Genomic DNA, 26,055 nt, shown 5'->3' with positions numbered 1-26,055 from the left:
AACTTGAAGCATGTCTTTCCAACACTCTAGTTTTCCTTAAAGCAAACTATGGTAACACACAATGGAACAAACATGATAAGAGAACTTCCATGCAGTTAAGTGAGGCAGACCTCTAAGAGTCTGATGATCTTTATTAGAGTATGGTATAGCTGGAAGACAGGTGACTGTCAATGTAATTCAATGTCTATACCAGAGATTAGAGGTCTCTGTACTGCTCAAACCTTGCAAATTTCAAAACCTGCACCTGGGAATCATTCTTGGAAACTCTCAGTCAGATGAATAATGAAGCTGAAGTTACTGAAATAATATACTACACTTGAGCTGATACTTGGTTCTTCTGAAGAATAATCTATCTAGTACATTTCCACTATTTCCTACCTGACGAACATTAGAATTTCACTGATAACTCTTCAAAATATTTCTGTCCAGACATGAATTAAAACCCACAGTCAGTGGTTGCTCTCTTTCCATCACTTTACTTTGTCATTTGTGATTCAGTCAGCAAAGGGATCCCTGTTGGTTACAATGTTCTCTTGCTCTGTTTTTTATATCTATTATAAAATAGATGTACCTATTATATCAGGTAGTTGTACACTTCCTTTGATGTTCTCTGATATCAGAAATGGCCATTATATGTTGCTGCAATAAAATCAGCCTTTCATTTTGTCACTTGTGAAATTGTACCCCTGTTAAATTTTAACCATAATGTCACATTAAAGAAGCAGTTGTATTTAATTTTCTGGATTATTAAAGGGAAAAGAACAGAATAAATTGTCCATATAAATAGGTCTGGTATGAAAATTACCCCAAATAATGGTAGGAAATTCTTACATACTTGAGGCAATGGAGTGTAATATGTTTCTATATGTGAAGCTGAGATATTTGCAGAGGGGGCTTTGGTTTTTCAAAACTAGTTTAAGAAAAACACAAACAAATGAGATTACTTGAGAACAACTGACTTTTCTTGGTGTGAAATGACAGTAATTAGTTTCATTTTGTGATACACTTATTACCTTAGCTTATGTATTGTGATCAATAGGACTTCTTGAAAAGTGAAATACTAAGAGTAAGACATGATTAAATATCTTCTTTTAAGAAGGTATCCCATTTCAATTCCCAGTATTCAGACAAATATAAAAAAAAGAAAGCAATAACATTTCTCCAACAGTAACACTTTTTTGTAAGAATTAACTCTAGAGAGTGCATTTTGGATAATTGTGGAATTTGAACTACTTTTCATTTTGAACTATATAAAGTAAACATATAACATAGGTTCATATATAACATATAAGTTATATATAAAATCAAAACATTTTTGAAAAGGTGTAGCTAAATCAACTGTAGTATTTAATTTCTAAATCTGTTGGATTTCACAAGCAATCTTACTTTAGTATGCTGATGTGAAGGATATCTCACTAATTCATAGCTACATTAAGTTACAGACCTGACATCTAGTCTTGGCTGCTGATTTCAAATATTTTGTAAAATTCCATTTAATCTGCAGTGTAAAAATTTCCAAGCCAAATATGGAAATTCTATCCCCCAAACCAAATATATTATTATTTTCTTCTGTTAGAATGTAATGAAACAGGAAGCTATGATTGTTCTATGATGTTGTGGAGTAAACGTACTTCTTTTTAACAGCTTCAGCTCCCACTTTTCCACTAAGTCAAATGAGGAAAACAATAATTATTACCAAGGGCCAAGAAGTTGTCATTGAGTGCAAGCCACAAGCCTCTCCAAAGCCAACTATCACTTGGAAGAAAGGAGACAAAGCATTAAGGGAGAGTAAGAGGTTAGAAGCCTGTTCAGTAAACTAAATATTGTGTTTGCATGTTTGATTCTGTTATATGATATGAAAATACAGCAAGTGACAAGAACACTCACATGTTAGCATGGGTACAGCATAATTATCTTGCTAAGCTGGTTCATCTGACAAATAGTGACTTTATTGTTTGAAATTGTGATTAAAAATCTTGAAATTGTTTTGAGAGGCAAATAGATGAAAAGAAGTTATTATTGTTTTTTTTCTCTATTTTCATTTACTTATTTCAAAAATGCTTCAATTATACTGTAGAGATACTACAAATTTAGTCTATGAGGGTATTAAAAGCATACAGGCTGAAGTAGTCAGGACCACATAAAATATAAAATTTGCTTATTCATTTGAAATAATTTTTGTAAAGCAGATTTGCAGCTTAATCACAATGGAAGTCTGTCTAAGAATAGCTTTAAAATGATTCAGAGAAGAAAAATATTATTCCATTATAGGATTTAATTATACAAGTAATTTCTGTACTCAGCAGCACATCTGTTTAACAGAATATGTTTGATTAAATAAGTTCTGTCCAGCTCTGTACATTAAATGTAATTTAAGCACTGCAGGTTAAATGCCAACTGTAATTGCACTTTAGAAGATTGCATGTCTGCACACTAGAATAGTTTTGTCACTCTGTACATGGTCTTTAAGTACAGAGAGCAATCTCGTCTTCTTTCTGGTAATGTATGTGAATTAACCGCTTAAACTGACTTGTATGGCATTAGTCAAAAAGATAAAAGCAAGGCCTTTTTGTTCATTTGTGGAATACTGATGAAAGCAGCAGAGCACATCTGTCCTCATTAGCTGCAAAAGTAATTTCATTCAGGTGAGTTTTATTTTCATCTCATGCCATTTGTTTTGTTCTGAGGAGGAAAAATGGGTAACTTTTCATGCCATACTGGCTCTTTGTGGGAGCAAAAACAGCATGATATACATCATTTTACTAATAGGGATGAGTTTTATAGTACATATTGACAAGACATGACAGAATGATATTACAAAGATGCTGATAGTATCAAATATTCTGAAACTGATGCCTCTGTGCTGTAGATACATGACCTTTTCCTCTCATATCCACAAAACTCACTATGGTTTCTCTGATCACCACATGTAAACCACATTTTAATCCAAGACCAGTAAAGCATTTTGTTAATTACTTGATGTCTATCCAAACATAGCCTAATTCTGAAGTTAAAATCTCGTTAAAATAAGATCTGGAGCTATATTTTCGGTATTTGCAGCTTTTGATATTTGCTTATTTTGACAGAGGCTGCAACGGGAAATTATGAAACATGGAAGATACAAAGCTGGTTGAATTATTTCAAATCTTTGAAAGACTTGGGTTGTGTTTAACTTAATTTTTAGTCAGCTGTTCAGGGAGTATATTGTGTCTGAGATGGAACTATTGGAAAGGAACTGCGTAAAACATTTTTAAAAAGGAATAATCTGACATGATGAGCACATCTGTATACTTTTAAAATTACTTTCTTCATAGACTGCTGATAAAAATCACAGCAAAACACAATTGGGAACTATCACATGATGAGTTTGCGTATAATGTTAAATCATAAAAGATTTTTTTAAAAAAAGCATTCTGATTAACTAATAAGAAAGGGCAAGGATAGAGCAATAGAATATATACTTTTCTCTTCTGCCACAGCTTATTCCTATTCTAGAGTGCTTGTACCAAGTGCATGTTGTGTTTGATTTTTGCCAAGTCTGCCAGCACAGAAAAGGAATTTGCTCCATTTAGCCACATCTGTTAGAAAATTCTCAATACAAAAGAGACCTTCCCCTCTACAGAGAAGAAATTCCACTTGACTAGTGGGTCTGCTATCTTCTAGTCCACCTCTTCCAAGCTTCCTTAGGTGTTCCATCATACAAAAAAAGGTGGTTGACAGAAATACTTCAAGTGACATTTGCCTTCACAACTAAGCAGAAGGCTGAGTTTGTTCCTGTGAGACTCACGGCTGAGTACAGTTCTCACTGTAGTTAGACCCTGACTCTAGCTCCTGGAATTTGATGCAATCTGAAAGCCTCAAATGTTTCAGATTTATTCAAAAAGCTACAGTCAGTCACTTGGCAACATAACTGTGGAAAGAGTTTTCATAAGCTCCATCTCTTGGTCTTTTTTTACCTTTGAAAAAATTATCCAACTTGAGGTCTTCATATTCACAGACTATTTATGCTACTCTGTTGATTTTGATTACTAGAGGGCTATGGTGGCAACGTCTGCAAGAAGCTGCTAGAAGTTTCCCCTTTGTCCCATGGACTCGACCATGTCTAGGGTGGACGTGCCGCTGGCCAGGGCCAAGCCAATTAGTGATGGAATGTTCAGTGATAATGTCTCTATGAAAACATATTTAACAAGGGGAAAAAGAAAAGAAAAGAAAAAAAAAAAAGGAGTGAAAAAGCTGAGCAGGAGCAGAGCGGGGGAGGCACGAGCCTTGTGGGCCTTGTGGCCCTCACCCTATGTCCTCCCTTTAAGCGGCCGACTGAGCTCGACTCGGCCCGGCCCAGCTGCAAGAAGTGGAGAGGAGATGAGATGTGAAGAGACCCTGAGAGGCGTCTGTCTGAGCCAATTGTGAAGAATTTCTTGTGAGAGGAATGGCTGCAGACGCCAAGGTCAGTGAAGAAGGAGGGAAGGAGCAACGTTGCTCCTGGCTGAGATTCCCCTGAAGCCCGTGGTGCAGCCCATGGTGGAGCAGGTTGTCCCCCTGCAGCCCATGGAGGCCCACGGAGGGGCAGAGATCCACCTGCAGCCCGTGGAGGACCCCACACTGGGGCAGGCGGGTGCCTGAAGGAGGCTGTGGCCCATGGAGGGCCCGTGCTGGGGCAGCTGTTCCAGAGGGACTGTACCCTGTGGAAAAACGACCCATGCCAGAGCAGTTAATGAAGGACTGTGGCTCGTGGGAGGGACTCCACACTGGAGCAGGGGAGGAATGTGAGGAGTTCTTCCCCTGAGGAGGAAGGTGTAAAGCAACATGCGATGAAGTGATCATAACCCCCATTCCCTCTTCCCCTCCTGTGCTGCTTGGGAGGAGAAGAAGGTAGAGATAATTTAAATGAAATTAAGCCCGGGAAGAGAGAGGAGTGGGGGGAAGTTGGTTTTGTTCTCTTCCTCGTTATCCTTTGTTTTTATATTAATAACAATAAATAAATAGTTTTCCCCAAGTCGAGTCTGTTTTGCCTGTAAGGGTAACTTTAAGGATCTCTCCCTGTCTTTATCTCAAACCTCAAGCCTTTTTTGTTATATTATCTTTCCCCTATTCCCTCGGAGGGTGGGGGGAGTGAGTGAGAGACTGTATAGCTTGGACCCAAGTGGAGTTAAAATACAGCAGCTAGGTTTGCTCTCCTTGGTGAGCAATCATTATTCTGAGCAGTCAGACTCAGACTATTCAGATTAGAAAGCCAGTCAGGAGTCTGTTTCTAGTTAAACTTTTTTTTTTTAAACTTATGTATCAAGCTAAAAGGGGGCAACAAAAGTGATATTTAATAACATTATTTTATGTAGATAGTAAACTTTATAATACACAGTAGAATAGACAGGAATCTGCTGTCAGTTACATCAATATAAATCATGAGTAATGCTAATAAAGTCAATTATTAAATTCTGGACAAATATTTTTATAAATACTTTCAGTTCCTGTGTTCAGGCTTCTGTAAATTACAGGTATTTTTCTGTTTTTCTTTTTTTAAGAGTCATAGGTATTAAAAAGCATTTTAAGTCTTTGCTCATCTGGTTTTACTCTTTCTCCTACATCTAAAATATTGTTCTCATTAAACTTATATTGAATTTTCACTCTAGATCATTATTGCCATTACGTATTCATTAATTATAGTTAAAATAAAATCATTCAAAAGCACTCTAGCAGTGTGAAGAGTTCTACACAGTCCCTATTTTTAATTCTCCATTCTAAGCACCAAGAAATAAAAAAAAAACCTAGCACAATTTAACCAACAAATGGGTAACTGAGGAAGAAGGATTTTTGTAGTGCAAATTTTGCACTGCTCTATTTTGCTTTAGTTCCTTTTCCTTTTGAATCTGCTCAAATTATAATGTTTATTTTATCAATGTTTCTTTAATATCTCAATTCGTGTGCAGATTAATATTGAACCTAAAAACTTCTAAATACAGTGGTGTCTAAACAGGTATGTATGCATTGATAATATAGTTCTGTGTTTATTGATCTCTCCTTTTCCATATGGCACAGCCTAAGCTTTCTCCTTCACATGACAGAATAAGCTCTGCAGAAAAACATGAACAGTCTCTGAAGGTCAGATTCACAATAGATCACCATGAGCAGAGTAACAGTGCCAGTCTCTCTGTGGCCTTTGTATAATTGCTCATATTCATCCACTTAGGTCCAAGGTTAACTTTGCCTCAAGAACTAAATACATTAAGCACATTCTGTGTGGAAAATAAATGGTAACAATACTCAATTTGCTACTTCAATTCAGCCACTTTTTCCTATGGAGCAATTAGTTTCCTGAATTCCACTTCTTTTGAAGAAGGTCTGTAGATAAGGTGAAGAAAACTTTTGGCAGGTTAAGCAGCAGAGGTAATTTTAGATAGTTTGAATGCAATAGCTTGGCCTGGGTTTGGCCGGGACACAAACTTCAGCGTATTTATTCCCGCAGCAGACATCATAGCAGGTTTTTTGTTGATTGCAAGTGGGTACAAACTTTTAATTCCATTTTCTCGGAATGATATCAAGGAAGCACAGAACAGCCGAGAGGGGCAGGCACCTCTGGATATCACTTAGTTCAAAACTCCTTATCAGAGCAGGGTCAGCTAGAACAGGTTGCTCAAGGTCATGTCAAGGTTTTGAGTGTCTCCCAGGATGGAGACACCACAGCCTATCTGAGAAGCTTGTTCCTACTCCAGCTAATCACCAGTAGTAAATCAGCAGTAAAAAAAGAGGTATCTTTTTGTTTAAATAAAACTGATATTTAAATGGAATTGCCTGTATTTCAGTTTGTGCCCATTGCCTCATGTCCTGTCCCTGGGCACCACTGAGAAGAGTCTGGCTCTGTCTGCTTACTTCCTCCTATCAGTGTGTGTATCAGTTGATCAGTGTGTCAATCAGCTGGGAGGCTCTGATCTATAATAAATATGGCCATATACTGAATTAATATCAATGCTTCTTCCATGATACCTGATATTCTCCATTCAGATCTGCCCCAAACCTGCCTGGTCACCAAAATTCGTAAAATGGAGATGTCACTTACTCATAAAAAAACCTATCTACTGTGTATTGCCATGTAGCAAAGTTATTGTCTGCTTGACATGTTCTTCACTTACTGTGTGCCTCACCTGAGGTCGTTGAGACTGGTTGGCATCCATTGAGAAAGAAGCCTGTAGAAGCTGTACATTGAACAACTAAGTACTGGATATTAATAGCAAGTACTCTGACAGTCAGTTTTTAAATATCACAAGTAAGATTACTGAATAGTGAAAATAGAGAGACATGAATATTTGTGAAGCTATCAGACATTAAAAACATGGAGAAATATTAATGAAGAAATTCACATAGTCATGTGAATATAAAATTTCAAGTCACAGATTGAGATATGAATAATAGGAAAACACTAAGCAGTACCCATTAAGTGAGAATCATCATCTATAGGTATTAAATGAAGAATAAAACCACTGGAAGGGACAAAGTGTTGAAGTTGTGTATAACATAATATACAAGGGAGTGAATTGAGGCTGCTGAAATTTTGCCTCTGCCTAAGTTTGCATCACTTTGTGTTCTTTCAGTTATGTTTCTTTAACATGCAGCAGCTGTGAAAGAATTCAGAGAAAATAAAGATAAGAAAGTGATCTCATATAGGAACATTAAATTCCAAACACTCATGTAAGATTCCTACAGTGTTGCTAGGCAGAGACACAGGGAAGCCTGAAATTATTGCCTTTTACCTACCTTCAAGTTAATACTGAAATCTTTGAACCTCAGAAGTAGTTGTCCTGTATGCCTAGATGTTTCATCTGTCACACTTCGCTATGCAATTAGCAGAAACACATAGAGCACTTAAATCTAAAAATATCATCATTCAAAAATTTAGAAATGGACATGGTTTTATATTCTTCTGGTGCTCAGATGCTTTCATTTTCAGTTTTGACAGGTTCTTATTACAGTTTTACTTTTCACTCCACTATATTTAAGGATCTGTCAGAGTTTCTATTGTAAGTTGCAATTTTAATGGCTTTATAGCTCAATTGCTAAGGAAAAAAAATCAAAGGAGAAAAGAAAAATAAGGGTGCTTCACAGCAGAAACAAAAAGAAAGATTATTTGAGACTGCAGGTGAAATTTGCATTCAATTTTATAAAGTGCTTTGGTTAGTACATGTTGTGTTATATCTTTAAATGTGAACATGTATTTGCAAGTAACAGAAGTATATATTATATGCTTTCTTCATAATCATGGTGGTAGCTTTCCAAATGACTTTCAGTTCCATCTAACTGTCATATGTAACACTTGTTTAAACTGCAAACTGTGCACTGTCAAGGTAAAAGAAACTATATATGTAAAATAGGTGGAAAATTACTCTGAACTGCTTTTTTTTTTTCAGTTTGTCTGTTGATCCCTAAGTTGCATCAGGCTCAGCTTATATCTGGCACAAGCTTTTCTGCATCTGTGTGATCGGCCACACAAAGAGCACAGTAGCTCAGCCTACTACCCTTCCACTTATTGGTGAAAACACCACAACACTTTTTTTCCTGGTAAAAAAAGAAAGATCTTCAGAATCTTCAGAATCTTCAGAATTAATCCAACTATAGGAGCAGATTATTAAGCAGTTTGAAGATTTTACTTTATGTCCTCAGTTAAATGTCCAAAGAAAATGGCCATTCATGAGTTTCAATCAGTTTAACATACAGCATTTCCCAAAGGCTACCAAATGGATTATGTAGTTATGTTCAAGGAAACTGTTATCTGCAAGATCCTAAATTACTTCTGTGAACTGAAGCATCCCAGTCTTTCTTCCCAGGAATGGTATTCAGGATAATAATTTCTATTATTTCTCCTTAATACAGTACTTAATATACTACTATACTGCTATTTAGATACTTGTTGACTCTTTTTAGGGAAATAATGCTTGATTTTAACACAAAAGTGTATGTTTAGGTAACAGTGCATTCAAGTATATATTGTTTTTGAAAAACATTCCGTTCTTCACTAGTTGGATTGATGTTTGGAGAAGTATTCCACCATATCTTACCAATTTTCAATTCAAATAGGATTTAATTGTGTAAAAACAGGCACACAGTTCTCTACAATGTCCTGTGTGGCCTCCAGCTGCTTTGTCAGCTGAGTGCAAGTCTCACACAATTACTCTGTAGTATCCATCAAGGACATCTGAATGTTTGGGGCCTCTTCAGGCACCTACAGACTATACACAAATACTTAGGGAGCTGAGTCCTACCCTCTATGACCTTGCTTTTTGATATTTTAATACAATTGCTTTTCTTGATTTTTTTCTTACTGAACTGTAAATAGATATAACCCATAGCCCTACAAGAAAAAGCTGAAAAGCTCAACCTTTTAAAGTTGCTAAAAACCACAACATATCTGATCTGCTGTTTGCCTTGAATATCTACTTACACAACTCAACTAATTAGCAGTTGAGCAAAATGTTCATGCATTCTAACTACGATTGCTGCTGTTATAAACAGCTGCCTGTTTGTGTACCACTCAGACAGAATATGACAAGTCATCAGTCGCTTAAAGGTTTTTCTTTGCTTAAGGCTCTTCAGACTATGACTTTGAGCATAATTTGTCCTTAGTAGAAGCTTCATCTAAAATTCTTGGGAATTTAAATGCTCAACTTCATGCCACCAGCTGATCCCCAGATTCCCAAGTGGCACTTTAATGATCAAAAAGTAGTGAAGAGAGAAAATGCTAAGGACATTAAGAAAGAGAAACTTCATGACAGAAACTCTTATCTTCCTGAGAGAGTTCCACAAGTCACTTCTTTTCAATCTTTGCATAAATCATGGTCTAATTTAGCTGTGGCAGGCTCATAATGGGAATTAGAGATCTAGTTATAAAGTGGAAAAGGGAAATAATTATAACCTTGACTAAACAGTAAAAACAAATAGCAAGATCATCCCTTCACAAAAAAAAAAAAAGGATCTTTGTTCAAAAGCAGCACTGTTTTACTAATTGATCGTATTGCACATCAGTTTTTACAATACAATGATTTTGGCCACACTCCTAAACAACTCTTACACTTTACTCACATTCTCTTATGGAGACCGTGATTACAGAAATAGTCCAGTACCCATCATGCCTGAAATGTTTTCTGCCTTGTGGACCTTAGGCAAGAGATTTGCTTTTCTGTACCAATGGGTGCAGTCAGGTCTAGTTTCAGTGAGGAAGTTAAATTGCTGAAATTCCCTTCCCTCATCTCAGGTTTATTGCTTTAGAATGGATAAATTTAAGGATATGATTCAGGGGGAAAATAGCCCCTTTATTGCACCTGGGCTATTTTTTTTCTAGATCATTTCCGTTGTCAGCTGGTTGCATGGATGCAGATGAGCATGTGCCAGAGCAACACAGGAAGGACTGGAGTCAATGACCATGGACCAAGACAGGTGGTCATCACAGAGGAGTGTCCAGGACAGCACACAAAGCAAGTCTTACATTTTCCTGCCTATATATGCTGTACACCAGTAAGAGTAGATGATTTACCTAACTAGTAAATTAAAAGCTGCCTTGTAATGTTGTGTCGTGGTTTTGTTTAGTGAGGGGGGGCCTAAGGTGGTAGCTTCTGTAGGAAACTGCTAGAAGTCGCTCCCCTTTGTTCAGGGGACTTGGCCAGGCCTAGGGTGGACCCGCTGCTGGCCAAGGCCGAGCCGATTGGTAGCAGAATGTCTCGTGATAACGCCTCTGCGATAACGTATTTAAGAATGGGAAAACAGGAAAAAAAGAGAGAAGAGAAGATGTGAAGAAGCTGAGCGGGGGCAGAGGCGCAGAGGGGGAGGCACAGGCCTCATGGGCCTTGCAGGCCTCACCCTCTGGCCTCTCGCCAGGCAGCCGATTGGGCCCAACTCGGTCCGGCCCAGCTGCAAGAAGTGGAAAGGAGATGAGAAGTGAATAAGATGTAAAAAAGAGATCCTGAGAGACATCTACCAGCCTGTTGTGAGGAACGGCTGCAGACGCCAAGGTCAGTTCAGAAGGAGGGGGAGGAGTAATGCGTCTCCTGGCCAAGATTCCCCTGCAGCCTGTGGTGACGACCATGGTGGAGCAGGTTGTCCCCCTGCAGCCCATGGAGGTCCACGGAGGAGCAGAGATCCACTTGGAGCCCGTGAAGGACCCCGTACCGGGGGAGGTGGATGCCTGAAGGCAGCTGTGGCCTGTGGAGGGCCTGCTGGGACAGCTGTTCTGGAGAGACTGCACCCGTGGAAGAGATGACCCGCGCCGGAGCAGTTCCACGAAGGACTGTGGCCCGTGGGAGGGACCCCACAACGGAGCAGGGGAGGAATGTGAGGAGTTCTTCCCCCGACCATGAAGCAGCGGCGTAGAACGACATATGATGAACTGACTGCAACCCCCATTCCCTCTTCCCCCCTGTGCCGCTCAGGAGGGGGAAGGTAGTAGAGATAATGTTAAGCTCGGGAAGAGGGAGGGGTGGATGGAGGTTATCTTGTTCTCTGTCTCATTATCCTGCTGTTTGTAGTAATAAATGAATAGTTTTCCCCAAGTTGAGTCTGTTTTGCCCGTGACGGTAACTTTAAGGATTTCTCCCTGTCCTTATCTCAAACCTTGAGCCGTTTTTCCTTATATTTTCTCTCCCTATTCTCTCGGAGTGTGGGGGGAGTGAGAGAGAGACTGCGTAGTCTGGTCCGATCGGGGCTGAACTACGACATGTTGCTTGGGATTGCAGTGGGATGCAATCAGCTGTGCTATTAAGCAGTCAGACCCTGGCTAGATTTTAGCCTGCACATGTAACTGACCCTAAATAGTCCTTAGGCATCTTAAAAGTTTGTGTAGGCCAAAACCCATTCCTGCTAGGCTGTCCCCATGCTGCCACCATGGTTTAAAGGCTAACAGCATTTAATATGATGGAAACAGTTCTGTGAGAGTTGGCTTCGATATATGGAAGGAGTATGCCTATTTATTTTCCTGGTAGAGAAATAATCACTATTTAAGTTGTACAGGACATCAGAGTCCCACCTCAGCCAGAATCTTTGGGCATGGTCACTGAATTAGTCACACTGAAAGAGTAACAAGACTGATAATAATTACTGTCACTCAGTGATATATTGCCAATTGCAATAAAATGTTTAAAGTCTGTAGGCACCAGGTCTATTTTTTAAATTAGGAAGATACAGAATATTAAAGAAGAAATTCTCAAGGCATTGTGGGCAATTTGTTAAATGAGCCCAAATTGTTTGGATTGAGAAATCTTGTCAGGCTTCAAAATATGAGCATATGCTTCCAGTGTGTCTTTTAATTTATAGCACCGTAAAGGGCTAAACTCCATTTTAAGTGAAGTTTAATATTTTGTTAGATCTACTAGTCACCACTGATGATCTGTGTAGAAACTACAAAGATCTTCTACACATGGGCAGCTAAAATTCATTTTGCACTAGAAAGCCACCTTCCCAGGGAATATTCTTCCTTATCTGTCATAAATCTAAATCAGTTAGCATGGCTTTTTAACAGATTAACACCTATTGTATCAAGATTTAGTAATCTTTCTAGCTATTTAATGAAATTTATTATTACATTTCAAAATTTAAAATAAATTTGTGATGCATTTGGCACCTTCTCTCACATCATATTCTGACATTCTCAAGTCTGTCAGTCTTGAAAATACATGGACTGCCAGTATTTATTTGTTTATTGCTCCCAGACAACAAGAATACCTCTATGCATATTTTTAAAAAGTTAGATATGCTTTGCAGAAAATTAACTTCTTGTATACTAAAACCTAAACAAGTGATTTGATATCTAGGAAAAAAGTATGGTGGAAACTAGCTTTCTAAGAGGATTAGTAACAAAAAAGAATTACTTTAGTCTAGAAAACAACATAATACAATTAATCCACACAGTAATGATTAAAAAATAATTACTCTCTCAAGATCAATGATTTTCAGGCCTTTGTCTAAATCTAAATCTATTAACAGATTTCAATATATAAATGACCATAAACTTGCTATCCAATTAGCAATCTCAACGGCATAATTCTAACAATATATGGCAATGAAACTACATCTTATCCAGCAAAAGACACTGTAGTTCAGAACAAGGGATGTTTTGACATCTTTGCGCTTTTGCATATTTTCAAGTACTGTAGAACATCAGCCTTTGAAATTTTCAAGATTCAGATTTGCTTCACTGTGAAAAAAAATAGACATCATATTTCCTCATGAAAATTTTATACCAGTTTATGAGTAAGGAAGGCCAAGGTATTCCTTTATTTAAGTAATATGGTAAATAGCATCACAAACCAGTGATCACAGTGTTACTGATTACAAGTTATGTTTCTTGCCTTTAACGCTATCAGTCTCACGTTCTCCTTTGGGCAAGTGGTTGATTTAAAAGAACTTTACATTAAATCTTTCTCATTAATAAATGATAGAGAGGAGGCAAGAATTTCAAATATTTATGAAAACACCAACATGAGTGATCCATCACTGCTTACCACTGTGAAATAAATTATTTTTAATATGATTTAGTTGTGTATAACACCAATTTTGTCATTGCAAATTACTAGCTTCAGTGAAAGTCAGATTACTCTGATGTTAGCGACTTGCATGGCAGTAGATTTTTTACGTGCATATCTGAGATTCCTGTATTTCTCATGTTCTTTTCAGTGGCTGTATACAGCTACTGTCCCTACAGCAAATAAATGAAAAGAAAGTCAGAGGGAAAAGAATCATAAGTGTAATGCACACAGGAAGGTTAAAAATGTACTGAGACTTCTGTTTAGTAGACTATCCTTGAAAAAAAGGTAAAACATTCTAGTAAGAGCATACAATTGAAGCATTTGGTATTTGTGAATACTTTTGACAAGCATTCCTCAACCTTACCCTTCCCTTCCACTTTTCTTTTGCTAAATCCTTTTTAAAAAATCCTGTAGTTTCTGTTTTTAAACTTTAACAAGTAATAGCTTGCAAGTTAATGAATATGCAATTTTTATCAGATTATTGAAAAATATTTAGTAAAACTAGCACCAATACTAATATCTGTAGCACTTCACTGGACATAATATAAAGCTATTCTTTTTTTTCTTCCCCTGCTGCCATAGCCTGTCGTCTCTGCACACAGTCACTGATATGCTTTTTGTATGATACTCATTGGCTATTATCTCTTTGCCTGCGTTCACAGCAGATATAATCAGTCTACAGCTAGGAAATGTATAATTTAAATTTTACCACAGTGTCATTAAATTAACTGTGCTAAAGCCATTGAAACATCCTTAAAGGATTAAAAAATTACAGTTTCTAGTTAATAACTTGGGAAGACCTATGACAAAAAAAAGTGTGTCCTTTTCATATGTGTGACTTAAGGTCACAATTCATAAAATCCCCTCATAGTATTTTTGGAAAGTGATGATGTGGTGTTGTATCAATATAATAAGATGATATGGTATGATAGAAGTATGATTATGTACAAATAAGAAAATACACCTTCTGAAGCTGCTAAGTGTTTGATGTAGCTTCCATAAGCCTTTCAGTTTTACAAAGTTTTCAAACCATAGAGCAGAAAGCACTTTCACTTCCCCTTTTTGTTGTTTTTGTAGGAATGACCTCTCTCAACATTCTTGGATCTATGCATTACTGATTCTTTGGCAAGTAAAACTACCACCGTTCAAAGGAATCTCTTTTAATCTTTTGAGTGTTTAGTGGCTGTTTATTAATCTTTTTATCATTGTATTTTTGTAATTTCATGTAATCTTCCCTTTCTTCTTTAAAATTGTCTTTACTGTTCAGTGTGTACAGCGCCTACATAACCCCAAGAACATCCTCTGCTGTAGTTCATTTGTCACTATCAGGCCAAGTGACATATACTTAGTGACAATATAGGTTTGTTTTTTTTAAAGAAACCCTTTCACCCATGGAACATTAACTCTTCATGGTTTTGAGTTTAGCACTGCAAAGGTTTTCTGTAGCTTGGCTGGGAAGTTGTCATAATCAAAAAATGGAGTCTTTCCTCAAATATTCGTGTCTAGTAAAAATCAAAAGACAGCTGTGCCTCCCACCAAAAATGCAAAACCAGGTTCCAGACTAGAAAAGGTCCAAACAAGTCTACAAATAATCACGATCTATCTTGATTACTCCTTGTCTGTCTGTCTACAGAAATGAACCTCTACCGATTTCTTTCACTGATACACAACTTCTATTTTTCCTGATATAGTAACACACAACTTTGAAACACCTTTACTTTTCTAATCTTTTTTATTGGTAATTTTTTAAAGTTTCCTTTCTGCATCACTAGTACCTCTTTGCTGTGAATGGATCCTTATATTCTTTACTAACAATGCCAAATTCAAGTATCTTACAGTCATCTGTTCAAAGAAAAATGTGTATCCATGAGGATACTTAGTATCCTACTTAGTAAAGACTTATTATAAACAAAATATCCTTTTTTTAATAGATTTTTGTTTGTTTGTTTTCCTTTTCTTTCTTCTGTTTTGTACTCTTCTGTAACATTGCAGTGCTCCTGGAAAGCATGACTGTTATAGAATAACTGGAATTGGGTAGAAACCATCTACTACAACACTCCGTTGAAAACAGGACTAACTGTATCAGGTTTCTCAGGACTTTGTCCAGTCCAGTCTTGAATATCTCTGTGGATGGAGATTTTACAACCCCTCTGGCCAACTTGTTGCAGTATTTCATCACCTATTTTTTCCTTATATTTAGTCAGATATTTTAATTAGTGTGTGGTATCTCTTATTCTGTGCTTCTTCAAGTCCAGCTCTGTTTCCCCAACACTCTCCAGTCGGTGGGTATAGACAGAAAAAAAAAAAAAAAGATCTACTCTTAGCCTTCTTTTCTCCAGGCTGAAACAAAAAGCGTTTCTCAGCCTCTACTCATAAGTCATGTGCTTCCACATCGTGACCATCTCTGTGGCTCTCTTCTGGACTCACTCCAGTATGTCAATGTCCTTCTTGTCTTCAGTGCCTCTGATACAACCCCAAAAGAAAAAATGCCAAATAGAGGGGAAGAATTGCTTCTCTCAACCTGCCAGCTGTAGGTTTTTTACTAATACAGCACAGAAAGTTGTTGACCTTCTTTACTGCAAGGACACATTGCTGACTCATATTCAGTTTGGTGTCAACCAGGACCCCAGATCCTTCTTTGCAGACCTGCTTTTATCTAGTCATGCTGAGTCCGTATTTGTTCATAGAGCTGTTCTTTACAGATCTAGAAATTTACTAAATATCCTGAGGTCTGTCTCAGCCCATTTCTCGACCTGTTGAGATCCATCTGAATAACAGCCCTGCTCCGCAGCGTTTCTATCACCCTCTCAATTTTGTATCATCTGTGAACCTGCTGAATACACTTCTTGCCATTGTACAGGCCACTTGTAAGATGGGCAAAGAGCTGTGGCCCCTCTGTGAGTCCATCAGGGATGCCAACTAGTAGCCAGCCACTAGCTGAACTTTATATCACTGATTACAGACTTTTGAACAGACAGTGCGACCAATTCATTCCCCCCCCAACACACAAAGAAGACCCTAATAATTATCACCTACCTTTTCCTCTTTACACAAATACTTAGTCCCAGGTCAACTGGTTTTGATGTCTTCTCTGATGAGTCTTCCTTCTCCTTGGCTGTTCCCAGGGCATTGTGCCTATCCTGAAGCTGCAGATCTACAAGTGTAAATGGTCTACAGGTCAAGATCTAGGAAAACTGCTGTTCTCTGAAGTCATGCTTTTCCAGTCTCCTCCATCCTGAGAGTTTCCATCTACTGTTCCTTTGAGTGTAATATCTAGCCGAAGCACATATCTAGCTTGTTTCACATAGCCTGGGCTTTTGTCTCTTCCGGGTCTCTGAGAAGACTCTATCAATCTGCTGTCTGCCCTCCCTGATGTCTCACAGTCTACATGCACTGCTGCACTAACAACTGACGCATCTCTCTTAGTGGCACTCCAGCCTGACTGTTACACGACTGCCCCTCAAGCACAAGCTGAAGAGGTGCTTGGCTCTCTTCTTGACAGCAGACAGAAAGGCACACTGCCCCAAGCCAGAAAAGAGCCAACAGAAGACTCCTGGTAGCTGATAGAAACAAAAGTCTCCAGAAGACAACCATCACCAGCAATGGCAAGACACCAGAAGATGCCACAAAGAGCTTTCAAAAGAAGACAGAAACTGTAGCAAGAACAGCTAGTTCCCACTTGTTGTGCTTTGGGAGCTGTGTTTGATCTACAGCTGATTTTTCAGTTGTCCATCTGTATTTTTTTCATCTGGGATGGGAACATACTCTGGTTTTTTTTCTCAATACTTTCCTGATCAATTCCTTTCATGTTTATCTCCTATTTCTAAAGAAAAGTTTAAAAAATCAGAATCATCTTTTTTTAATTACCCTGTGTTATAAATCCAAGCTAAACTAAAACCTTGCAATTCTTTCATCAGGGAAGAGAGGAAAGAAATTCCATTTCTGTGAAGCGAGCAATAGCTCAGTGCTGGAGAGGGTTTACCACCTTTGGTAAATGTTTGACCTGAACCTTGATTCTGTATCAGACAGTGTATGGACTTGGACTGAGTTTCGTGCAGAGTAGTGGCTGCTCTGCCACAGGGTTCTGGAAGAGTCAGACAAGACTGTAGGACATGAAGACTCAAAACCCCGCACTGCAACAACAGTGTCCTTCATCACCCTGGATTTGTGTTTTCGTATATGGTTTAATAATCAGTGACTCACTTGTGATTGAGGTGTGGGTCCAGTTGTTCTTCTCCATCCAAAAATTTTCCTTTTTGCATAAAGTTTTTGAACAGACAGTGCAACCAATTCATTCCAGCATTTCTGGATTTTAAAGGCATTGAATTGAAGAAAACAGGGCATTTCTTTGAAGGATTCTTTATTTTTGCCTACAGCACAAACATTACTGTTGTTGTTTTAAAAATCTAAATAATAAACATAATTTAGAAGTTAAAAATCTTCTTTTAGAACCTGTAATCAATAACTCCCATTTTCTTATACAAAAGAAAGGCACCCTCAATTTCCATTAAAAAAAAGTTAAAAATGTGCGAAAGCCATGTGTTTATAAGCGTACTGAAAGTTGAAAATAGGAAGCTATTCAACACACACATATACAGAACCTTTTAGAACTCAGAAACTGAAATCACTTATATGGTAAGCAACCTTTCCAGTAAACAAAGCTAAACAAATAATTAACATCAATGTATGTTTAATTTACCTTAGACCTTAATTGGATCCAGGAGAAATTATGCTAAACAGTTCAGTCTTCATGACTGACATCTCTGCAGCTGCAGACAAATCTTTGTCAGCCTATCTCATCATTCTAGTATTCCTCCTCATCCTGATTTCATGCACCAGTAAGCTCGGAACAATCCATGTCTTGGAGCACACCATGCACTAATTTTGCTCTGACAACCTTGTAAAGGGAATTATAATACTTATTACATTATTTTCTAAGTAAAAACAAGGGAAGTAAAAAACTCTCTGTGTTTACATTGCCTGAGTTATATGACAAGAGAGATGCTGGTTTTCACTGTAAATTTTGGTTTTAATAGCAATTAGCCATTCATGGCACAATATACTTTATACTAAATACCCTTCAGATGAAAAGTAGTATTTGTGGAGACTTAAAATTCCTAGTACTTCAAGAGATAAGTGCAGCATCAGAAAGGTGTATCAGCTGAAGTTTTAATCGTCATATTCCCCTTAGTGTTGATTCATTTCGTCTTGAACTAGTTTTTCAACACTTCCTCACTTTCATGTGCATGGCACGGAGTGTTATTGTAGTTGTGTTGTTGTGTTTTGTTTGAGGTTTTCATTCTGTGCACCTTTTCAGGATCAAGGCTGATACAATAGCTCTTTGTTGTCCACTGAATACCCACTCAGGGATAGCATACATCCTCTTTGATATTCCATTAACACACAGTGGTTTCTAAACTCTAATGTCAGCTTAAAAAACTCATGTGATTCAAACTGATTAATTTGAGCATATGTGCTTTTCCTTTTAAGACATGAATCTTGCTTGATGTTTGACTTCTTCAGTATGGCTCAACTGCACTTTCATGTGTCACTGAGATAAAAGCATATACCAGAAAGTATAATCCAGATTTTGTATTGAAGAGAATCCCTTGTGTCTAATACAAACTCCTATAAAACGAAATACTTGCAACTACAGCAGTAAATGAGTCTTTATTTATTAAAATTCATTTATTCCTTAGCAAGGGGTTTCCTGTCCTGTTGAACGTAATTTGCCCTATTATATTAATGAAAAAATGTTCCTGCATAAACATAATATTGAAACAAAATAATTCAAACACTTCCAACAGGATCCTAGAGTGTAGAGAACTGGGTAATAAAACTGACTACATTCGTCAGATAATAGAACTGGGAACACTGTTAATTTGCAGATCATATTCTCAATTATTTAACCTTTAATTCTGTTGCTAGGACTTTTTAACTTAACTCCTATCTTTCTGTTACTTTTTGCTTGTGAGTGTGTGTTGATTTTTGTGTGGTTTTTTTGATGTAGGTAATTTGCTTTCAGTAATGGAGTATCATTTTAGGAAATAAGACATAAAATTAAAAAAAAAACCCAACTTCTAGTAAATTATTGGAATTAAACTCACACATGGGAATTATTGTGGCCCTTTTTTTTATGACAGTTGTGTGGGATTCACTGTACTACCATTCACATACCTTTGTGAACACATAAAAAGCATATTGCCTATGTTAAAAAATCTTGAACTTATGGCACCGTATTCTCACTCTGTCATCTATTTCATCTCAAAATGCTTGATTGCACAAAGGGCCTAGCAAAAGGCAGCTCTACCTTGCTGGTAGCTCTTCTCCAGGTTACTGGAGAGAGGAAGTCCTATTCGCCTTTTCAGCTCATCAGTTTTGAAAATACACAGAAAGATGTTTCTATTTACCTCAATGTATCATCTGATTTCATTTTCAGAGGGCCAGTCTTCAGTTGCTTTTCTTTCCAGGACCAATACATTTCTCTTCAGAGCCAGGCGTGTTCCTTAGCAGTACACATGGTTAACGTCTCAGTGATATGCAGTCAGCTGAGAAAAGCCAAAGGATGACTTTGGGTATTATCTCCTAGACTGAGGGCTCTTCTAGAGGGCTCTTTTATGCAGAATAACACTAATTTTTATACTTTGATTCACTATATTCGACATGAATTTAAGGACATTAAGTGAGAAAATACTGTAGTTTAGAGACTTAATTTTGTCTTCCTTTCAAATTACGCAGCTGGTCTTTCTCTCTGCTTTAATTCCCTATGCAATATATCGTTTGGTGTTCAGTGTTTGGCAAAATGTAGTTTACCTTTCTGTATATTCCCTTTCTGCTCCATCATAGCCTCTTTTCCTATTTCTGTGATAATTTTCAAACTGTTTATTTATCCAGTTTTGCTCTGGAGCCCTTTCCCACAAGGAAGTTTTTCCCTTTGCTTGAGATGCAAATTCCTTACAATTTTTGCACCTTTGACTTAATAAAAATCAATTTTCTATCTATTCAGGTCCTTTTTGCAATGAGTTGCTTCCGAAGATTTCATCTGTAATCAAGTCACTGAGCTTCTGCCTTTACTCACAGGTCCTATATCCAAAATGATTGAAACAGTAAAAAAAAATGTTGAAAATGTTGTTTTCACTGAAAAAAAACCAGTGAAAAAAACAGTTGTCTATCATATTCAGGAATAACTACATTAACCATGCTTAGTATTTGTTATTCAGTCCACACTATAGTTTCCAACTGTAATATTATTTTCAGTAGCATTTGTTAGTTTGCTAATATTTTGAAGATACCTGCCGAAAACCAAATCTGATTCTTCCTGCAACTGTTTCGGACTAACAGACTTCCTTAATTGATCAAAATGAAAGAAATTAGCTCTGAGAAGTTTATTATTTTAAAATATCACATCTAATATTTTCAGTACTTACGCATTATCAGAATGTAACATTGACAATTAAATTTCTCTCTGTTTGGGGATTAAAGTACCAGTCTTCACTATGTTGTGAACACAGTAATGAAGGGTCAGACCTTGGTACAGCAGGGAGGCTGCAGACAAACAGACTGCCCCATCAACCCCATCTGGGAAGTACTTGGGTAAGAGAATGGCTGGAGGGTATAGTGGAGAACAATTTGAAGGGAAGGATACTCTGGACACAGAATATCCCACAGTGTCCAGTTCTGGAGCCCCCAACATAAGAAGGACATGGATTAGTTGGAGAAGGTCCAGAGGAGGGCCACGAAGATGATAAAAGGGCTGGAGCACCTCTCTTATGAGGACAGGCTGAGAGAGTTGGGGCTGTTCAGCCTGGAGAAGAGGAGGCTCCGGGGAGACCTGATAGCGGTCTTCCAATACCTCAAGGGGCCCTACAAGAAAGATGGGGAGAGGCTCTTCAGTAGGGTCTGTTGTGACAGGACAAAGGGTAATGGTTTTAAGATACAGGGAGATAGATTCAGATTGGATATTAGGAAAATATTTTTTACAATGAGGGTTGTAGACCACTGGAACAGGTTTCCCAGAGAGGTGGTGGATGCCCCATCCCTGGAAATGTTCAAGGCCAGGCTGGATGAGGCTCTGAGCAACCTGATCTAGCTGGAGATGTCCCTGCTCCTTGCAGGGGGGTGGACTAGATGACCTTTGAAGGTCCCTTCCAACTCTAACCATTCTATGATTCTATGATTCTATAATTATGTTAAAATTCTGTTTAAGTTTTATATGGAAGCCAAAAGAAAATCAGGCAGATTTTGCCTGAAAAAGGAAATATTTGATGACAAAATAGCTATAATCTATTGAACTAGCTGAGCCTTCACTCTAGTACAAAATTAACAGTTTAGTTACAGAAGAAACTGAAGCATTTCACTGGTAATATTGCAAATGGCAAAGTTTGCACTCATATTTTCAAAATATATATCTCAAGTAAAAAATGGAGGAAAATGTGAAAGAATGTTGAGATGGATCAAGAATAGCTCATCTAACAAAAGAAGTGGCTCTTCAGTGAACACAAAGTGCAGGAAAATGTACTGTCTTAAAGCTCTTGATGCTGGGCTTCAGAAGCAGTTTTCTTTCTCCTTAAACACTGAGGACAGGAACTTCTTATTCTGGATTGTAGCTTGATGTTTTTCAGTACAATGTTGAAACCTTGCTAGGAAAAAAAAGAAACACCTGCCATGCTTTTAATGCACATTCTAGAAACTTAGAAACTTCTCTGCACTTGCTATTTTTCTCATACCAGGGTGACTGAAAAAATGAGTATCTATGCCCCAGCTTTTTAACAGCATTCTGTAGAGCTCTGTGGTAGATTGCTCTGCAGCATTATTATCCATGTACTGTTAAGCTGGATTTTGCACTTAGCAACTGGAGGATTTTGATCAATAGGAAGGATTCTACACATGGGACTCTGTGGACAGACATTAAACTTACTGAAGCAACTAAAAGAAGTCTCAAGGAGTCTTGACAAATTACAAGCTGCTGCTCTTGGCACATTCTTAGCAGTAAACTGACTGTGAGCAAAGAAGTGCCATCAGAGAAAGCCAAACGAGAAATAGCTAACGCACTGCAAACTGGCACCTTTTTCATTTTGTAGGAAATATAAGTTTCCCATTGAAAGAGTCATGGACTGAGTACAAAACATGATGAAGGAACTGAAATGTCTGACTGAATATTATCCAAGCTGATTATTTTTAGCATTTAAAACTATCCCAGGGGATTCCTATCTCAGGTCTATAGAGAGAAAAAAATGTTATATTTCAATGAATGCAAATTATTCAAAGTCATGAGAGAAAGATTACAAAAGGTGAAAAATTGAATTCAAGTAAAATCAGACAATCACAAATGCTGACCAGCCACCTTGCTTGTCACTTCATGGGTTCATTACTATTTAGCCAAAAGGTATTGGAACATAACCTCACTGATCTATATATAGTCCTTATAACTTCAGATGTCTACTAACATCTGAATTGAGATCAGCAATCTCATAAAAGGCTATTTCATAATCCAAACAAAGGCAGAAAATTGAATGGAAAGGAAAAGAACAAATAAAGAAGGCATTTGTTCTTTCCCAAAAAACATTTTTTCTTGTAACACTTCAGCTACCAAAAATGCACAAATAACACACTTGATATGAATTTTGTCTTAATCATAGAATCATAGAATGGTTAGGGTTGGAAGGGACCTTCAAAGGTCATCTAGTCCAACCCCCCTGCAGGGAGCAGGGACATCCCTGACTAGGTCAGGTTGCTCAGAGCCTCATCCAGCCTGGCCTTGAACGCTTCCAGAGATGGGGCCTCCACCACCTTTCTGGGCAACCTGTTCCAGTGTTCTATAACCCGCATCGTAAAAAATTTTTTCCTAATTTCTAATCTAAATCTACCCCCCTCTATTTTAAAACCATTACCTCTCGTCCTATCGCAACAGGCCCTACTAAACAGCCTATCCCCATCTTTCTTGTAGGCCCCCTTGAGGTACTGGAAGACCGCTATCAGGTCTCCCCGGAGCCTCCTCTTCTGCAGGCTGAACAGCCCCAACTCTCTCAGCCTGTCCTCATAAGAGAGGTGCTCCAGCCCTTTTATCATCTTCGTAGCCCTCCTCTGGACCTTCTCCAACTGGTCCATGTCCTTCTTATGCTGGGGGCTCCATAACTGGACGCAGTACTCCAGGTGGGGTCTCACCAGGGCAGAGTAGAGGGGGAAAATCACCTCCCTCGACCTGCTGGCCATGCTTCTCTTGATGCAGCCCAGGATGCGGTTGGCCTTCTGGGCCGCAAGGGCGCATTGCCTGCTCATGTTAAGCTTCTCATCCACCAGCACTCCCAAGTCCTTCTCCTCAGGGCTGCTCTCAATCCATTCCCCGCCCAGCGTTCATTAACTGTGCTGCTCAAGCACATGCAGTTCTCAAATGAAGATGCAAATTGGTACAACAAATGATGTTTATGTAAGCAGGTTTTATTCTTTGTGGAAGAAATGCAATTCATGATTTAAATTCCAGAACTCAAGATGAAAAGCTTATGTTTTCCATGTAGAAAAGCTGGCACTGACAGTTTGTCCCAGGACAAACTGTTTCTCATGAGACACAAACACAGCATAATAAAAGACTTTGAAGCATTATTAGTGGTATTAGTGAGACTGATACTCAATATGACACATGAAAACAACAGAACTGTTTTCTTTTACACATGCTGAAGCTTTAATCGGATCTTCTTTAAATGCTAAACACTGTCTATAAAAAAGTGTAGGATTTGATATGCACTTTTTCGGTGAGATAATGTAAGTACATATCTTGGTTGAATGTATAATTCTGAAAAAATATATCTTACTCTAATTTGTAAATGTTCATCTAGACTCTAATTTTCTACTGCAGGAGAAAAATTACTTCTTCTTGTTTATAAAGAACAGCTTGAAAAACTGCACTTAATTAAATGTCCACTGACTGATCTGATCGCCCTGGTATATCTTCATAGTTTGTGATTTATAGACAGGCAAAGGGTCACGGGAGCCATTTACCACATTAATGGTGATGTATGAGAACAGTCATTTTGGTCTGCAACATTTTATTAAAAATCTTCAGGCTCAGGTTGTAACTACGATACGGGTTTATTATCTGTCTGCCTCTGTGTGTGTTGCCTCTAAAAAACAATAAGAAGCTTTGATTTGGTGGACAAGATCTGAGGCCAAATTATGCCCTGAGAATGGGGGAGTGTGTGAACTGGAGCTGTGTGAAACAAGCTAGCAGAAAAATGAGGCTGTAACTCAGACGGTGTGATACCCAGAATTCAGTCATATAACATTTCCTCTTTCAAACCAGAAACCTAGAAGCAAATGAAACTCTTAGATGCCTTACAGTACACAAACCCCCAAATTGGCCAGAGTCATCTCCCCAATAACAAGGTTTCCAGTATTTTTAGTCTCCACTAAACTGATTCAGTGAGACTGTCTACTACCTGGCATTTATAATGTTCAGTTGTTAGTCTTCCCTTCCTCATCTCTTTTACAGATTTCTCACATTCTCAACTGTCATCCCTTGTTTTACAAGTGTTTTTACTTCAGTTGCTTGAAAAGCCAGTTCAAAAGCTGGACCCTTGATTTGTAGCATAGGTAACGAAAGGAGTTCATTGCTAATAGCTTAATGACTAGACTTACTGCTTTCAGTAGCTCTCTTTTTGGAGTGTTTTCCTCTCACTCCTCCTCTTCAAGATAACATAGGTAACTAAATTTATGGGCACTTCTGTCAGACAGAAGGCACTGCATGTGTAACGTATGGCACAGGGAAAAAAAAAAGAGGGCGTTTACAGGCCTGTACCATGCCTGCATGCAGTTCAGAGACACATTTAGTTTCCACACTGTGTTTTGAGATGCTTTTGTGAGCATTGGGCGTGTTATGACTGGTGACATCTCATTTTCCTTTACTTTAGTGTCTTTCTTTCACCTCTGCTCCTGTGCACAACATGAATTTGCCTCCTCTCCTCTCCATCAAGTTCTTTTGTTGTTTTTCTCCTTTTCAGTTATCTTGGACTAAATGCCTTCTCTAGGTGTCCCTTTTGCACTCACAAACACTATCCATTAAAAAAAAAACTAATTTCACCAAATACCACAGGAAGTAAAAAAAAAACAATAGTTTTTACTGATAGAATACTCATCTGAGTAATGTACAATCAAGACTAACATACAGCGCAACAACTATTTAATCAAAAATGCTAAGCATAACTTATACAGATATATAAACACATATTACATGCTTTTATATATATACTTTTTTCCATTTCCTGGTTTAAATACTGGTAAGAATCAGAACCAAAAGGTCTGATATATATAAAAATATGTGTGTGTATAAATATTTATACACGCACTTTTTCCCGTTTCCTGATTTAAATATTAGTAAGGATGAGAACCAAATGTCCATGAAAATCAGGAAGTGCACTGGATTAATTTTGATCTCCACTGTCAGCCCAGGTTTTCATTCAGATGCTATATGGCCCTATCATAAAGGTTTGATTGTCTTCATGTGTTTTATGCAAGTATTCAGCAGCAGCAGCTTCTTGATTGCATCCCACTCAGTCTCTGCCCA

General features: G+C 37.9%; 1 protein-coding gene across 3 annotated transcripts in view; it reads left to right on the top strand.

Moving 5' to 3' along the window:
- The window catches only part of CNTN5 (contactin 5), a 674,955-nt gene that overhangs the window by 536,422 nt on the left and 112,478 nt on the right, over positions 1-26,055 (top strand). For all 3 annotated transcript variants that reach the window (XM_086739601.1, XM_086739602.1, XM_086739603.1), the window contains one exon: positions 1,645-1,795. In XM_086739601.1, coding sequence (XP_086595727.1) covers positions 1,645-1,795 — 151 coding nt within the window. The remainder of the gene's footprint in view (positions 1-1,644; positions 1,796-26,055) is intronic.

Source organism: Chlamydotis macqueenii, chromosome 1 (genome assembly GCF_036417535.1).
Source record: "Chlamydotis macqueenii isolate bChlMac1 chromosome 1, bChlMac1.mat, whole genome shotgun sequence".
In the NCBI taxonomy this organism is placed as follows: domain Eukaryota; kingdom Metazoa; phylum Chordata; class Aves; order Otidiformes; family Otididae; genus Chlamydotis; species Chlamydotis macqueenii.
The sequence above is the reverse complement of the archived record's forward strand: the minus strand, read 5'-3'. Positions and strand labels throughout refer to the sequence as shown.